Here is a 17,112-nt window from a genome sequence, read left to right on the forward strand (position 1 = left end):
ATGCAGCCACTCCTGATGAGACCTAATTGACTAGGATCAGAAGGAAGAAAAAGAAGTCCTCTCCTATCAGTGGACTTGGGGAGGGGCATGCATGCAGAGGGTGGAAAAAGGGAGGGATTGGATGGGAGGTGGGAGAGAACCACAGTTGGGATCCAAAGTGAATAAAATGTAATTAATAAAGAGTAAAAAAAAAGAAAAATAGTATCTAATAATTGTACAAATTTCAATCAACAATATTTTTAAATTTAAAGTATCAGCCATTCTTTAAGCTGCATATTGTTTTTTTTTGTATTTTATTATGTGTACTGTTTTAAATTAAACAGAAGCCCAGTCATATTTGGTCTTGGTATATGAATGACTATTATTATGTATGCACAGGATACATTCGCCACTCACTTTGTGACAAAGGGATATGAATGCCCCCACACAAATATGTATACATACATGCCTAAATAGACACATTCATACAGTTTATTGAGAGTTTATTGACAAAAGAGAGACTGGATGTGGCATGGGCTTTTAAATCCTCAAAACTTTTCCCTAGTGACATTCATAGGCCCCCAAATGCCACACCTCATAATCTTTACTAAAGAGTCTGCTAACAAAAGAAAATGTTCTATAAAATTCTTATCTAAGAGAGGAAAGAAAGCTAACAGACCTGCAGTCTGAAGAGTACTACGATAAAACAGGGTTTTCTGTACACATAGAGCAGCTCAATCTAAGAATTCATGGCACTTGAGGCAATGCAATAGATGACTGCAGGCTTAAGCCAGACAAAATTCCAGTACAGAGAGTTGAGGTTGGAATATAGAGACACCCCAGAAAAGGGTTATTGGCAACTGAGTGCTATTGGGAGGATAGTCAGTTTTCTATTTCAGGGTGTTTGTTTGACAACCCTCAAGTAACATCCACACATCCAAGAGCAGATGAGCATCACATCTCATCTGAATCTTGTATAAATATTAAAAGGGATTGAAATATAGTTTGAAAAACATTAATCTTTGATACTTAACTAATATGTGTTAAATGGGACAGTGACATAAAACACACTGTTACATACAAGGGAAAATATTGTTCTACAATGAATGTTGGCAATGGATCACATATATAAATCAAGTATGATTTTTAATTGCTCTGGTGAGCTATTTCAAGGGTATGGTAATGAATTATGATAGTTAAGTTCCTAAACAAAAGGAGGAAAATATTTATCTCTGATTTCTAGTCAGATAATTTTCATTTGCCATGATATTATGGAATTCTGTGTAGAAATATGAAAGCTTTCAACAAAACCTTCCTTTACCTGTCTCATTAGAAATCTCATTCTCTGCGCAAGGAATGCAGTTGTAGCAGCAAACAGCCTTGCCCTCCAGAGTTGCTTTCCTGAATCCAGGCCCACAACTCTCACTGCACATGGACTTAGGAATCTAAGAAGAATAAGAGAACATTGTCTAATATTTACAGTTTTAGAAAAATCACACTAGAGGTTTTTTAATATTATGCAAAGGATTTTCTGTTATTGTTATGAATATAGAAAAATATTTAGAAATGTGATGTCCGTCTGAAGCAAACCTTTTAAAATATTACTGTGAGTATTATCACAGTGTTGGAGAATTTGGAAGCTTAATGAGTTTGGGACACATTTAAGAAAAGTAGGTCATTGGGAAGAAGATATAGAAAGGCATAAGTTCTCTCCAGACTGATACGGTCTTTGTATTTACTAACTACTGCATTGAGCAGCATTACTTCCAACATTTTTCTTACTGTAAATGTGTGTGGACAGATAAACTTTATCTCTGCTTCCATGCCTGTTTCCATGGCTACCCCTTGCTGTCATGCAGCCCTCCATAGTGGACTCCCATAACTCTGGAACCATGAGCCAAAATATATTCTTTCTTCCCAAAGTCACTTTTGGTTATGGTGTTTAATAAAAGCAACAAAAAGTAATTTTATATTGTTTCATGATGTTAATCCCAAATGAGAGATTTTCTCAATCTGATCAACCTATGAGACATTTTGGAGACAGTAAAACCTTGCTGAAAAGTCTCCCATATTTGTGTCAAGTTGAATAAACTGACCCTTATATGAGAGAACTTTGGGATACATTTAACACTACATACTTCCATTGATCTGAATCAAGGAAGGGGAAAACCCCTTATGCTAATAATTATTTCATGGTAATTTATGCTGGCAATTGGAGAGTAATGTGCCTTGGGTCAGACAACAAGTATCATTATTTCAGGAATCATAATTTTATTATCAACTTGAGCTTGAAGCCTTGACATAATATATAACCCACCTCTGAAAATATTTCTGGCCATTGTATCATCTGCTCAGATAAAGATAACTGTTTACCCTGAGGAGCATTTGCAGAAAAAGTTCCTATTTTCTTCTTTAGTCCAAGACCCTTTGGAAAATTCCAAAGGTTAAAGATGTTATACTCTTCATTTAACTTCTCTCTCCAATATAAACCCATGTTGTCTCTCACATGAATGTCTCTCAGGAAAGAGTTAAGCTGAAAGAGATTCATGAATTTATATTACACTGTGTCCAAGAGGTAGAACAGAACCTGTGCTATGGAATATCTCTTATTATTTTCAATCTCTGTTGTGAAAGTCAACATTAATTAAGGTTTAAATGATGTGGAGTAAATAAAAGCCTGGATTAGTGGGCTTGTGAAAGAGCATTCAGTTTCAAGAGAAAACTTTGAACCACACTCACATAGTAGGTCAATGTCTGCTGACTCATGCACGCAACAATTTCTTTAAAAGCCAGTCAGACAAGATCAGGTGTGTTCAGGGTGGTATGGTCATAGAAAAGATATTTCTGAGTGAGGTTACCCAGAAGCAGAAAGACACGTATGGTATATATACTCACTTGTAAGTGTATATTAGCCATATAATAAAGGATGGGCACTAAAATCTGTAGTCCTAAAGAAGCTAAACAACAAGGAGGACCATAGGGAAAATGCTTAATCCTCATTCAGAAATGCAAACAGAATACACATTTGAAGTAGGCAAAGACACAGAACAGGAAAGAGCCTTCCACAGGGAACCTCTGAAAGACTCTACCCATCAGGGTATCGAGGCAGATGCTGAGATTCATAGCAAAACTTTGGGGAGAGGTCAGGAAATCCTATGGAGGAAGTGGGAGATGAAAATACCTGGAAGTAACAGGAGCTCCACAAGGAGTCCAACAAAGCAAAAAAAAAAAAATCTAGGCTCAAGGGGTCCTGGAGAGACTGATGAATCAACCAAAGACCAAGCATAGAGAGGACCCAGTACCTCCTGCTCAGATGTAGCCCATAGGCAGTTCAGTCTCCTTAGTAAGGGCAGCAGGCACTGTCTCTGACATGGACTCAGTGGCAGGCTCTTTGATCACCTTCCCCTGGTGAGGTGGTCTAACTAGGCCACAGAGAAAGAGGATCTAAGCAGTCCTAATGAGACCTGATAACTATGGTCAAATGGTAGGGAAGGAAGGCCTCCTCTATTAGTGGACTAGGGGAGGTACACAGGAGTGAAAGAGCAACGGATGTGCGACAGGGAGTTGATGAGAGAGGGGGCTACAGCAGGGAAATAAAGTGAGTAAACTGTAATTAATAATAATTATTATTATTATAAAATTTTAAAACTAGCCAGACTTCTTTGCTTTCAGAATATCTTCAGGAATCCGTTGTGCAAAATGATGGTACTGGTGTTTACAGTGCAATTAAAAGGCTTTGTTTAGATACAAAAGCACTGTCATTGTTTCAGCTAAATATCCACTTTTATTTCTTTTATAAGAGATATACATAGAAAAATACTGATGATTTTTCATATTGAACCTGTTGTTATAAGAAGATTGGACAGCTAGATATTGTTGACATGAACTTGATATTGACTAAACATATTTCTTCCAGGTATCTTGTATCCAATTCCTCAGCAACACATACTTAAGAATGTCTTCACCTCCACTTAAGATTAGAACAAACACTTCTGTGATTCTGGATAACATATACTGAATTTTACAATAGATAAGTTAGTGTCTTTGCAAACTCTCCCATGTCCCAGTGATGATATTGAAATACAATGGAAAGAATATTACCTGCCAAGGGAAAAACACCATCTCTTTTCCATTTTCATATGGTTGCATTTGTACTTGTTTAAGCCTCATCTCATGCAGACCGTGAGCCACAGCATACACGGCTCTGTATATATTGTAGCTCTCTTCACTCATGGACACATCAAATACGTGTCTAGGTAATACATTCAGAGAAGCATTGGCTTGACAGTTGTCCAAAGGTTGACAATCAATTTCAGAAAATGAGCACCTGAAGAACAAATACCACATTTTAGGAAGATAAATGTCTTCTGGGTATCTGTAAGGAGTAACTGTTTGAATAAAATTGGTAAACTCAAAACTTTCCCTGTAATGGTGGGTAAAAATGAGGCTCCCATGAAATGAGTCTAACATAAAATAATCAGCATGAGAAGTAACATCCTGTTCAAAGTTCATGACCCACACTTTCCATGTTAATAACTTTTGCCCAATACTTCTCATCAGACCTTGTAAAGAATCAATGTCACCATGAATAATTATCACATTTGCAGATGATTCCTGAATATCATCAATAAATTTCCAGCGTTTGTTAAAATATAAAGTCCAGGTGATTGGAATCATCTTCACAAAAGCTATGCAGATTCTTTTTCTCTCCATCTCATCTCTGAAACCTGATAGAATTGTATTCCCTTTGTGGTCATCTGGGAGGACGAGACCAACCCAGGACCAACTAAAATGAATCAGCAAAGAGACAATGCCAAGTGAAAGAGATGTGTCCTTGGGGGCCATCTGGTAGAGGGAAGAATACTGACTTCGGTCACTCAAGAGAGGATCATAAGGTCCAAAAGAAAGCTGAGCCAAATTGGAAAGAAGAGGAAGAATATTAATATCAAACACAGTTACAGTCCTAAGTCCAAAGATGACAACAGGAAAAAAGTCCCATTTCAAAGGCAAATTCCACTTATATTATTTTATAGAAAGTCTTACCAAGCCTGTATGCTTCAAGAACCTACCTGATTTCATTCAATTCACCTTCCTTTCTCTTTCTAGCAAGAGATATATGGTATGCTCACCATGTGTCTTGATACTGGCATTAATGGTTGCATAATTCAAGTAATCCCCTTTTAGTTTTTCAGACACTTATAGTATCAAAAGGGGGTGCTGATTCCCAGGTCCCATCCTTTATATTTTCTCACCTGTGGAAATTTAAAGAGTTGTAGCAATGTCCCAATGTAGGCAGATGTCGTCCATGATGTGCCTGTGAGTGCAGCAATAAAATTTCTCTTTTTACAATTGTAATTAGCTAAAACTTTGCCTCGTCTGTGTGCTGTGAGCCACATACAGGTATTCATAAGAATGTCCTTCTCAGTGAATCGAACATTGTAGAAATCAAATCCAATAGATATGTTGGGTAAAAGATTGGGGTTCCCATTGATCTCCTCAATGGCATATAACAGAGCCAGAACAAACTGGTAATTCTTAAAATTATACCTGTGAAAATGGCACAAAATAAACAAGAGGAGGACCACATAGAGCACATGTCTGCATATTTAGTCTAATAACTTTTATATTTCAACTTTGTTCCTATAAAAAGTGTATTTTAATTTTTTTCACCATGAGTGGATGGATCTAGATTGGGAACCTCTTTTAAGATTATGTAAAAACCTTTATCATTACCAGTCATTACTCCTCAAAGCATGCTTTATTTATTTTTTCATTGATAGGTATAGTTCAAATACTGTCTGCAAATCAGAAATTAGTTTTTCCCAAAAAAAGCTGATCTGGTGGTATTTGGATCTTAGCCTTTCTATTTATTTATTTATTTATTTATTTATTTATTTATTTATTTGTTTATTTATTTATTTATTTATTTATTTTACTATTAATTACACTTTATTCATTTTGTATCCCCCCATAAGCCCCTCCCTCCTCCCCTCCAAATCCTACCCTCCTTTCCCCTTCCTCATGTATGCCCCTCTTCAAGTCCAATGATAGGGGAGGTCCTCCTCTCCTTCTTTCTGATCTTAGTCTATCAGATCACATCAGGAGTGGCTGCATTGTCATCTTCTGTGGCCTGGTAAGGCTGCTCCCCCCCTCAGGGGGAGGTGATCAACAAGCAGGCCAATCAGTTTATGTCAGAGGCAGTCCCTCTTCCCTTTACTATGTAACCCACTTGGACACTGAACTATCATGTGCTATATCTGTGCAGGGTTCTAGGTTATCTCCATGAATAGTCCTTGGTTGGAGTATGAGTCTCTGGGAAGTTTCCTGTGTTCAAGTTTTCTGGTTCTGTTGCTCTCCTTGTGTGGTTCCCGTCCTCTCCAGCTCTTACTATTTCCCACTTCTTACATAAGATTTCATGCACTCTGCCCAACAGATGGCCGTAAGTCTCAGCGTCTGCTTTGATTGTCTGCAGGGCAGAGACTTTCAGAGGCCCTCTGTGGCAGGTTCCTAGGTTGTTTCCTGTTTTCTTCATCTTCTGATGTCCATCCTCTTTGCCTTTCGGGATGGCAATTGAGCATTTTAGTGAGGGTCCTCTCTCTTGCTTAGTTTCTTTAGATGTACAGTTTTTAGTAGGTGTATACTATGTTATGTCTATATGAGTGAGTATATACCGTGTGTGTCTTTATGCTTCTGGGACAGCTCACTCAGAATGATCCTTTCTAGGTCCGACCATTTACCTACAAATTTCATGATTTCCTTATTTTTCATTGCTGAGTAATACTCTATTGTGTAGATGTACCACAATTTCTGCACCCATTCTTCAGTTGAGGGGCATCTGGGCTGTTTGCAGCTTCTGGCTATTACAAATAAAGCTGCTACAAACATGGTTGAGCAAATGTCCTTTTTGTGTACTTGAGCCCCTTTTGGATATATGCCTAGGAGTGGTATGGCCGGGTCTTGAGGAAGCACTATTCCTAGTTGTCTGAGAAAGCACCAGATTGCTTTCCAGAGTGGTTGTACAAGTGTACATTCCCACTAGCAGTGGAGGAGTGTTCCCCTTTCTCCACAACCTCTCCAGCATGTGTTGTCACTTGAGTTTTTCATTTTGGCCATTCTGATGGGTTTAAGGTGAAATCTCAGGGTCATTTTGATTTGCATTTCCCTAATGGCTAATGACGTTGAGCATTTCTTTAAGTGTTTCTCTGCCATTTGATATTCCTGTAAAGAGAATTCTCTGTTTAACTCTGTTAAAGATTTTCTGGGGGTATCTCCATCCCTGATCTTAAGCTATACTGTAGAGCAACAGTAATAAAAACTGCTTGGTACTGGCATAGAAACAGAATGGTGGATCAATGGAACCGAACAGAGGACCCAGAGATAAACCCCCACACTTATGGACACCTGACCTTTGACAAAGATGCCAAAACCATACAATGGAGAAAAGATAGCATCTCCAACAAATGGTGCTGGTACAACTGAATGTCTACATGTAGAAAAATGAAAATAGATCCATATTTATCACCCTGCACAAAACTGAAGTCCAAGTGGATCAAAGACCTCAACATAAAACCAGACACATTAAATCAGTTAGAAAAAAAAAGTGGGGAATACCCTTGAACTCATTGGCACAGGAGACAACTTCCTGAACAGAACACCAACAGCACAGGCTTTAAGAGCAACAATCAATAAATGGGACCTCATGAAGCTGAAAAGCTTCTGTAAATCAAAGGATACTGTCATGAAAATAAAACGACTGCCTACAAATTGGGAAAGAATCTTCACCAACCCTCTATCTGATAATGGACTAATATCCAGTATATATAAAAAACTAAAGAAGCTGAAAAGCAGCAAACCAAGTAATCCAATTAAAAACTGGGGATCTTAGCCTTTCATTCTCTTTAATTATGAGAAGTCACTATCTCCTTATCATTCAAATCAGTTTTTAGTAACAGTACCTTAATACAATAATACTCTAAGTTTAGTTCATTCTATACATGGGCACTGTTGCCATTCCTCTGACACTGTCTTTTGAAGAAATTTTTTGAGGCAGCCTGGAATTGCCAGTGTATAACAAACTAGCATTCAATTTACAGAAAATATCCTGTATCTGCCTGTGTATTGATATGAGTAAAAAAAATATACTATGATGCCTGTTATATGTTTACACTTCTGTGTATTTATGATGTTTGTGCATGTCACTTGTTTGCATTGTGTGTCTCTATGTGTGTACAGTTTTTAAAGATCAATAAGTATGAATGCAAGACAGGACAACCTCCAGAGTTAGTCCTAACTATTCACATTTTCACAAACAGTTTCTATTATTTATTTATATGTCACATTGATTATGTGTTTGACTGCTTCCCTGCCTGCCTGCTTGCACAAAAATGCCTACCTATCTCTCTCCTGTAGGTCCACTGAATAAAGACTATCTCCACCATACCTGGCTCCTCGATTCCTTTATTTAGAATACCACATTGTCCAGTTCTCTGTACAGCAAACTTCTAGAGCCTCTTCTGTTTCTGTTTCCTGCCCTTCATGTGATCATTAAATTACAGCCATGCACTCATACCCTTTTTGGGGAGAATTTTTTTTCAGATAGTTTTCATTTTTATTAATTACATTTTATATCCAACCTGTAGCATCCTCCCTCTTTCTGTCCCAATCCCACCCTCCTTCCCTCTTCTCCAACCATACACCTTCCCCAATCCACTGATAGGGGAAATCCTGCTCTCCTTCCATCTAATCCTAGTCTATATGGTCTCATCAGGAGTGGAAGCTTTGTCGTCTTCTGTGGCCTGGTAGGGCTGCAACCCCCCTAGTTGGGAGGCGATCAAAGAGTAGGCCACCGAGTTCATGACAGACACAGTCCCTGTTTTGATTACTAGGGAAACCACTTGAGACTTAGATGCCATGGGCTATATCTGTGCAGGGATTCTAGGTCATCTCTATGAATGGCCCTTGGTTGGATTATAAATCTCAGAAAACACATCTGTGTCCAAAGTTTTTAGTTATCTTGTTCCCCCTGTGGAGCTCCTGTCCCCTCCAGGTCTTTCTATCTCCCCTTTCTTTCATAAAATTCCCTGCATTCTGTCCAAAGTTTGGCTATGAGTCTCAGCTCCTGCAACATTTGCCTGCAAATTTCATTATTTTCTTTTTGTTTTTAATTGCTGAGTAGTATTCCGTTATGCAAATGTACCACAATTTCTGTATCCATTCCTCAACTGAGGGGAGAGAAAAATAAATCAATCTCACTGAAATCAGGGACAAGGCAAGGCTGCCCATTCTCTCCATATCTCTTCAAGTTCTTGAAGTCCTTGCTAGAGCAATAAGACGATTAAAAGAAATCAAGGGGATATAAATTGCAAAGGAAGAGGTCAAAGTATCACTATTTGCAGATGTTATGATATATACATGAGCGACCCCAAGTAGTCTACCAGGGAACTCCTACAGCTGATAAACACCTTCGGCAAAGTGGCTGGATACAAAATTAACTCCAAAAAGATCAGCAGTCCCTCTGTATACAAAGACAAAGGGGCTGAGACAGAAATTACAAAACAACACCCTTCACAATAGGCACAAATGTCCTAAAGTACATTGGTATGACTTTAACCAAGCAAGTCAAAGACTTTGCAAAAAATTTCAGTCTCTGAAAAAAGAAATAGAAGAAGATCTCAGAAGATGGAAAGATCCCATGCTCATGGCTCGGCAGGATTAACATAGTAAAAATTGCCATCTTTCCAAAAGCAGTCTACAGATTCAACGCAATTCCCATTAAATTACAGACACAATTCTTTACAGACCTTGAAAGAAAAATTCTCAACTTCATATGGAATAACAATGAACACAGAATTGCTAAAACAATTCTCTACAATAAAAGATCTTCTGGAGGTATCTCCATCCTTGATCTCAAGCTGTACTATAGAGCAACAGTAATTAATACTGCATGCTACGGGCATAGAAACAGAATGGTGAATCAATGGAACCAAACAGAAGATCCAGAAATAAACCCCCACACTTATGGACACCTGATCTTTGACAAAGATGCCAAAACCATACACTGGATAAAAGATAGCATCCTTTTGGGAGATTTAAACTGAGATTTTCACATTTGAACTTACAGTATTCTTCGTTTTTTAATATTTATTATTATTATTAATTACACTTTATTCATTTTGTACCCCCATAAGCCCCTCCCTCCTTCCCTCCCGATCCCACCGTTCGTTCCTCCCCTTTCTGCATGCATGCCCCTCCCCAAGTCCACTGATAGGGGAGGTCTTCCTCTCCTTCCTTCTGATCTTAGACTATCAGTTCTTATTAGAAGTGGCTGCATTGTCATCTTCTGTGGCCTGGTAAGGCTGCTCCCCCCTCAGGGGAGGTGATCAAAGAGCAGGCCAATCAGATTATGTCAGAGGCAGTCCCTCTTCCCATTACTAGGTAACCCACTTGGAAACTGAACTGCCGTGGGCTACATCTGTGCAGGGGTTCTAGGTTGCATCCATACATGGTCCTTGTTTAGAGAAACAGTCTCATAAAAGACCCCTGTGCCCAGATATATTTGGTCCTTGTGGAACTCCTGTCCTCTCCAGGTCCCTTTTATATATTTTCGGTAACATCTAATTTTTGCAAAAATCATAGATAATATCACCAACTCTTTATTTATTCAATTGAAATAGATAAAGGTCATACATATTATTCAATTTTGTATGGATTCCTAGCTTAGAATTGATTTCACAGAAAATCAATCTACAAAGGTCTGAGTTATTGCTGAATGTGAATGCTATAGTTGGATACACAGTATATACATGACAGTCTGAGATGAATGGTGAAAGAATCCCTGCAGTGTGGACAAACAAGAGCCAGAAGTACTTACCCCAGTGAGGTCTTGCCAAGCACACTATACCAGAAATGTTGGTGTGTTGCTACTGAGCTGCTTGTGCTTGTATTTATGGCTTTGCTGGAATATAACTCTTCAGATTACGTATTCCATACAAAACACACTGAGGAAAATAGAGCTAACAAACAAGACCTGAGTGCCAATGAAAGGCACAAACTGGAGAGGAATGAAGGCTAGTGGCTACAAAAAGGGAGACGACAACAAAGGAATTTTCCAGTAAATGAAATTAAAAAGAATGCCATAATGGAATTTATACAACACTCAAAACCCAGTCTAGCTCTGTGCACTGAAAAAACACATGGCGGAAATTCAAGGAAAGAGGGAGATCAATTATAAGACCAAGTCAATTTTTGCCTGAATCTCAAAATGGAAAATCCATTTTTCTCTTAGAATAATCCTATACTCATCAGGAAGCCCACGTGCATTTCTTCAACACTATGCAACAAGTACTCACTTGACACCTATCCTATGATGATAAACTAAGTGAATTTAGTTAGCTTTTTCTGACTTAATAACAAGTTAAATATTTTTGAGAGGTCACAATCCTCGTGTTTATGATGAACAATCCAGATGTTAAATATTAAATAAATATTAAACCCAGATATTAAGTAACTGAAAGTATAGTCTTCACAGCAATGGGCTTGATGCTGCACAATATACAGAGAAACACAAACCAATGCACATTGGTACCTGCATTGCTGAAAGCAAAGGGCAGAGGAAATATGGATCCTTAATTATGATGAAGTAGAAGAGGAATTACCCAACATCCACATCTGTTATACATATGAGAAATTTTGTGATTTTATTTGAGACATAATAGGATTCCCTAAAAAATTAGAACTACCAAATAAAAATTTAATGAAAAACAAGAAATTAGAACTACCATGAAATATTTTATCTAAATAACAAATTTTAAACAGCTCTCTTTCCTGTTTCAATTTTATGAAAAAAGAAAAAATCTGTCAAGGTAAACAAACATTTAATGGCCTTTACTATCTAACCAGTTTTTCTATTCCAATGTCTTTGATTTTATGAATTAATACCACACCAAGTTCTTAAGAAACACATAGTATTCACAAACTGAGCATGATTCACTTTCACACTTATATTTCCTTTGGTCATTTTTCCACTTGTTGACTCTGAATTATTTTCTTATGATTTGAGAGGAATTTACAATTGTTATTGCTGTATTTCAGGTCCTTACATTTTGGATCTATACAGATATAACGTCTGCACAGGAAAGGAAGGTCTGAATGGGATTAACCTATCTTATCTTACTTTCTTTATTAAGAAACATACGTGAATATTTCTCTCTAATTTGGCAAGACCTGTTTGACACTATCTACCTGTTTGACACTATCTATTAATCTCACATATTTTACCCAAGCTAAGAAACAGTCCAAAGTTGACTCCCTCACAGTCACTATAACTTGGGGAACACATCTAACTGTCACAACACTTCAAGCCTTCAGGAATTCCATGAGCATCAGTGTCAGGCTTAAATTAAAGCATCCTTCCTTTGAAGTCAGAAAGCTGAAATCTATTGAGAACTGGTGGCCTTCCAGGCATGGTAGTCTTGCATACTTCACAAAAGCTAAAGAATAGCCCATGTTCACACTCTCACAGTCACTGTCTCTTGATGAACACATCCATAAAATTGACATGAAATACTTCAAAGAGTTGGAAATAACAGGGAAACCCTGGAAATCTGCCTGAGAACTAAAAAGGAAATTAGCAAACACACACTTATACAAAAACATGGCATAAAGGACATTTTTGTAGAACACAGCAGTATACAGAACTTTTAACTGTGACGTTCTTAAGTCTGGTTCAGTGTCAGAGAGTGTCTTCACATAAGCATAATAATGAGCACTCAGGAATCACTGCATTTAGTCACCTCATTCCCTGATCAACAAGGTCAGGCTTAAATAAAAGCATCATTCCTATGAAATCATAACACTGAAAACTATTCAAATCTTTTGGCATTACAAGCATGTGAGAGGTTACACTTAGCAATCAAATGAGGAAACTAAAATGAAGAAAATCACATTTTCCATTTTATTTCCCTTTCAGAGAGGAATAGAGGCCAAAATGAAAACAAAATTGACAAGATTTAGAAACTGTAAAAGATAAATTGTCCAGTAAAAACCATAAGGAATATGTAAGAATTTAATAGCTATATCCCCTAAGTCATAAGAATTGTGAATTCTAAAAATGAATAATTGCACTTACTGTAGGTAATAGTCCTCATAATACCCAATTAGATGGGAATGTGGAATTTCTTGGATGGTGTAATAAGTATGAACAGGGAAAAATGCACCAAGCACCACATCTCCTTCACGGTGAAAATCTTCTCTTATTAGGTAATAGCATTGATTGTTGTTAAAGGCACAGACAAGACTGGGAATCTGAAAGAGCCAGAGAATAAACACCACGGAGAACATCCTATTAACACATGTGTCCGCTTGATGCAGATCACACAGAATGCAATAGATATATGCTTAGTTCATGTGTTTGTTAGCATGTGCGTTTTGAACGTTGTTGTTGAGTGAGACTCTCACAGTAATCAGTCCTAATCTTTGCTGCTTTCTTATCCCCTGCCACTGGGGATTCAGAAGCTATTTCTTCCATTGACTTTTCCATCTGAGCCCATGTACTTAGGTCAAAAACAAGCTAGAAAATATGTTTGCAGATCTTCTTTATTAGCCAAAGGCACTATGGTTTTAGCCAAGAGCTTGGGGTCAGGCTAAATTAGCTAAAATGATGAAGCAAGAAACTTTTTATATGAAACAACTTAGGCTGATCCCCAGAGGTTACATCAGAAGAGTCCTACTAGATTAAAAAGAAAGGGCCAAATGGAAATATTGTAGGTATAACGACAATAAATGAATGGGGCATTATGCTATCTAAAATCAAAATATATGAGCATGTCCTCCTGGTCTGTACTGTCCTGAAGTCTAAGATGTTTACTTCCATGGGATAAGAACAATAGCATATCAGTATTAGGCATGTGACCATACACCACACACACCAAACATGTTTCTTCTCACTTCAGAGAAATTAATGGCCCTTCTTGATACATTATTTCTTCTTTATATACGGAGGTTTGAATCTTGCACTACTAATGTCCTCTTTTATCCTTTATAATTCATTGTATTGATTTTATATCAGAATCAATCCCTACATCTTTAACAGTGGGGTTTACCCTTTTCTGAGTACATAAGCATGGTTAGATATCCCTCCCATTTCTCCATGTACCTCCATAATTAAAAAGTCTTTGATTGTTTTTGTTTGTTTGTTTGTTTGTTTAAGCAAGCTATTCTTAGCAGGGCTCTATTGTCAAGTCCATAGGAGTATGACATAGTAGTGAAAACTATGTGTATTATAGTATAGCAATGAATGGATACCCTAAAAAATAAACTACTCAAGAAGAATAGAAAAATAGGGAAAGGAAACACAAATGTAGCCACTGAAACAAAAACTATAATACAATTGTGAATAGGGTAAATAGGGTAAAATGTTCATCTTTTCATTTGATTGATGACATGTAATAAATTTATGTACTATGAACAGAACCTCAAATATACGTGCAATTAAAGTGTGAAAAAAAAATTAACTGTGGTAGATGACCTAAAGACTTTAGTTTTATGGTACAACTATCTAATATAAACTTGCATTGCTCCACCTCTTAGCAAAAGGAGTGAACCAGGTTAAACAAACTATGCTTATTTTCATATCTTTCTAATCCTAAGTTGCAAAAGTAAACTTGTGCACACCCAGGTTATTTCATTTCCATTGACACTCTATCCCATTCTGTCAACCATCCATACCCAGATACATTTATACTAGAAATTTCTCTGGCCAAACAAGTCTGAGGCAGAACTGTAAGTCTTTATCCATCAAACACCTAGTTGCCATACTTGGTTGAGAATTGACCTTCTCTTCTAGGTCATTTACATTTCTTTGTGTCAGATTATATGCAGAACCACTTTGTTCTAAGAACCTCCTGTTGGCATAGTAGCATTGGACACAAGGACCCACATCCACAGTTCTTGCTTAGAAAACAGAGAGAGTTATAACAATTAAAGGGCAGAACATCCACTCAACAAGGATAAGATCACATACTGACATCAAGCATTTCCTAAAACATCATAACTCCAGTCCTAGAATCAAAAATACTAAAAGAACAAGACCAAAAAACATGAACAAACATGACAACAAGCTTTTAGCAGAACCCAGTAAGACTGATACCATAAGCCCTGTAAAAGAACATAATATGGGAATTATAAGTACAAAGACTTCAAAGAAAATAAAAAATGAATCTACCTGGAGTCATCAAATAATGATGAGATAATCCCCAATTAGACATATTGGGTCACCAAGTGACAGTTTTAATGCCAGGAATGATGTACATTTTGTTCAGTTATTGGCCAAAGAGCCTCCATGGGAATCTGCAAATATCACAGGCTATTGCCATCACTATTTATTGCTCTCCACAAACTGATAAGTTGCTTTGCTGAAGACAACATTTCTACATCTTATGTTATACAGAGAAGAAGAGCTGGTACCAAATGAGATGCTCCAACCCTAATGATTAATATTCATGGTACTATAAGGTACTCTACAAACTCTCAAAGAAGAATGGTAAACTCCAACTCAGCTAAAACCCTCATGACCTACAATGATAATCTGTAAGATTTGCTGATCCAATAGTACTTCAAAAGCTATGTAACTTGGTACTGATTGAATTCAAGGACAATTCTATGAAATGGAATACATGTTTGACACTGTTCAGGTGGCCAAGAATCTACAATAATATAGGTCATAGGATTTGGGAAAAACAAATGTGTATTTGTTCTGCTAAAAAACCATGTCAGTTAAATGACTATGAATCCTAATGATATTTTGCTATACTCATACATAAATGCCTCACCCAGCCATCATCAAAGAAGCATTTTCTTCCAGTAAAGTGAAACTAGCACAGAGACTCACAACAGTACAATGTCCAGAGAGAAAGAGCCTTGCTAAATGGGATGTCTTCAATAAATACCTCATCGCAGTGCTTTAGTGTGGTACTGTTCCTCTCTGAAGTATCTGGATATCACCAGGCACTGAGTCAGGAGGAAGGAAATGAACACTTCTCCCTGGAACATCCAGGTGCTGCCAGACTCTGAGCTGAGGAGGAGGGATGGAGGATTTCTGGTCTGGCCTGGGGTGCAGGAGAAGAAAACCCTTTCTGTCCAAAGGGTCATAGCCCTTTGATAAGCATGCACAAGAGAAAGACCCTCTATGTAATTCAGGTAATGTCACATCTTTTTTACCAGGGCGTCTAGCACCAGGAAAAAGTTTTGAGTCCATTGATATTAGTCCATAGGTATTAGTGACCAATGAATGTTAGTTCTTTTTATTGTGGAGTTGCTGGTGATAGTGTGTTTGCATGCTTGTTTTCTTTTGATTTTTTTTTGTTTTGTTATCTATTTCTAGTGTTTTCTTAAATGTAGTTGATCTCATTGTGTTGGAGTTTTCCTCTAGCATTTTCTTAGGGCAGGGTTGTTGCATATATGTTGCTTAAATTTAGTTTTGTCATGGAATACCTTGTTTTCTCCATCTATGTTGATTGAAAGTTTTTCTGGATATAGTAGTCTGCCTTGGCATCTATGACCTCTAAGCTTCTGCATGATACCTGTCCAGGCCCTTATGGCTTTCATACTCTCTGTTGAGAAGTCTGGTGTGATTCTGATAGGTTTGCCTTAATATGTTACTTTGTCTTTTTGCCTTGCAGCTTTTAATATTTTTCTTTGTTTTGTAGATTTAATGTTTTGATTATTATGTGGCAAGAAGAGTTTTTTTTCTGTTCTAGTCTATCTAGTGTTCTGTAGGCTTCTTGTATATTTATGGGCATCTTTTTGTTAAGGTTGTGGAAATGTTCTTCGATGATCTTCCCTAAAAATATTTTCTGGGCCTTGGAAACTGGATTCTTCCTTTTTGTCTATTCCTATTATTTTTAGGTTTTGCCTTTTCATGGTGTCTTTGATTTCTTGGATGTCCTTGGATGTTTTTTTATTTGTAACTTTTCCAATTTTATTTTTTCTTTGAGAGATATATTAGTTTCTGCAATTGTATCTTCAACACCTGAGATTCTCTCTTCCATCTCTTATATTCTTTTGGTGATGTTTACCTTTATGGTTCCTGATCTCTAAGTTCTCTAACTCCATGGTTTTCTCTGTTTGTGTTTTCTT

The 17,112-nt window shown here is 37.3% G+C and overlaps 1 protein-coding gene across 1 annotated transcript in view; it reads right to left on the bottom strand.

Annotated features, from left to right (window-relative positions):
• The window catches only part of LOC129667216 (vomeronasal type-2 receptor 116-like), a 16,644-nt gene extending 3,327 nt beyond the window's left edge, over nucleotides 1-13,317 (bottom strand). Inside the window, exons 1-5 of the mRNA XM_055594711.1 lie at nucleotides 13,106-13,317; nucleotides 5,232-5,526; nucleotides 4,081-4,887; nucleotides 2,297-2,512; nucleotides 1,301-1,424 (exon numbers count right to left, since the gene is read on the bottom strand). Of these exons, the coding sequence (XP_055450686.1) occupies nucleotides 1,301-1,424; nucleotides 2,297-2,512; nucleotides 4,081-4,887; nucleotides 5,232-5,526; nucleotides 13,106-13,317 (1,654 nt within the window). The remainder of the gene's footprint in view (nucleotides 1-1,300; nucleotides 1,425-2,296; nucleotides 2,513-4,080; nucleotides 4,888-5,231; nucleotides 5,527-13,105) is intronic.
• Nucleotides 13,318-17,112: the final 3,795 nt, after the last annotated feature.

This window comes from Psammomys obesus, unplaced genomic scaffold (assembly GCF_907164565.1).
Source record: "Psammomys obesus unplaced genomic scaffold, mPsaObe1.curated_primary_1811, whole genome shotgun sequence".
Classification (NCBI taxonomy): Eukaryota; Metazoa; Chordata; class Mammalia; order Rodentia; family Muridae; genus Psammomys; species Psammomys obesus.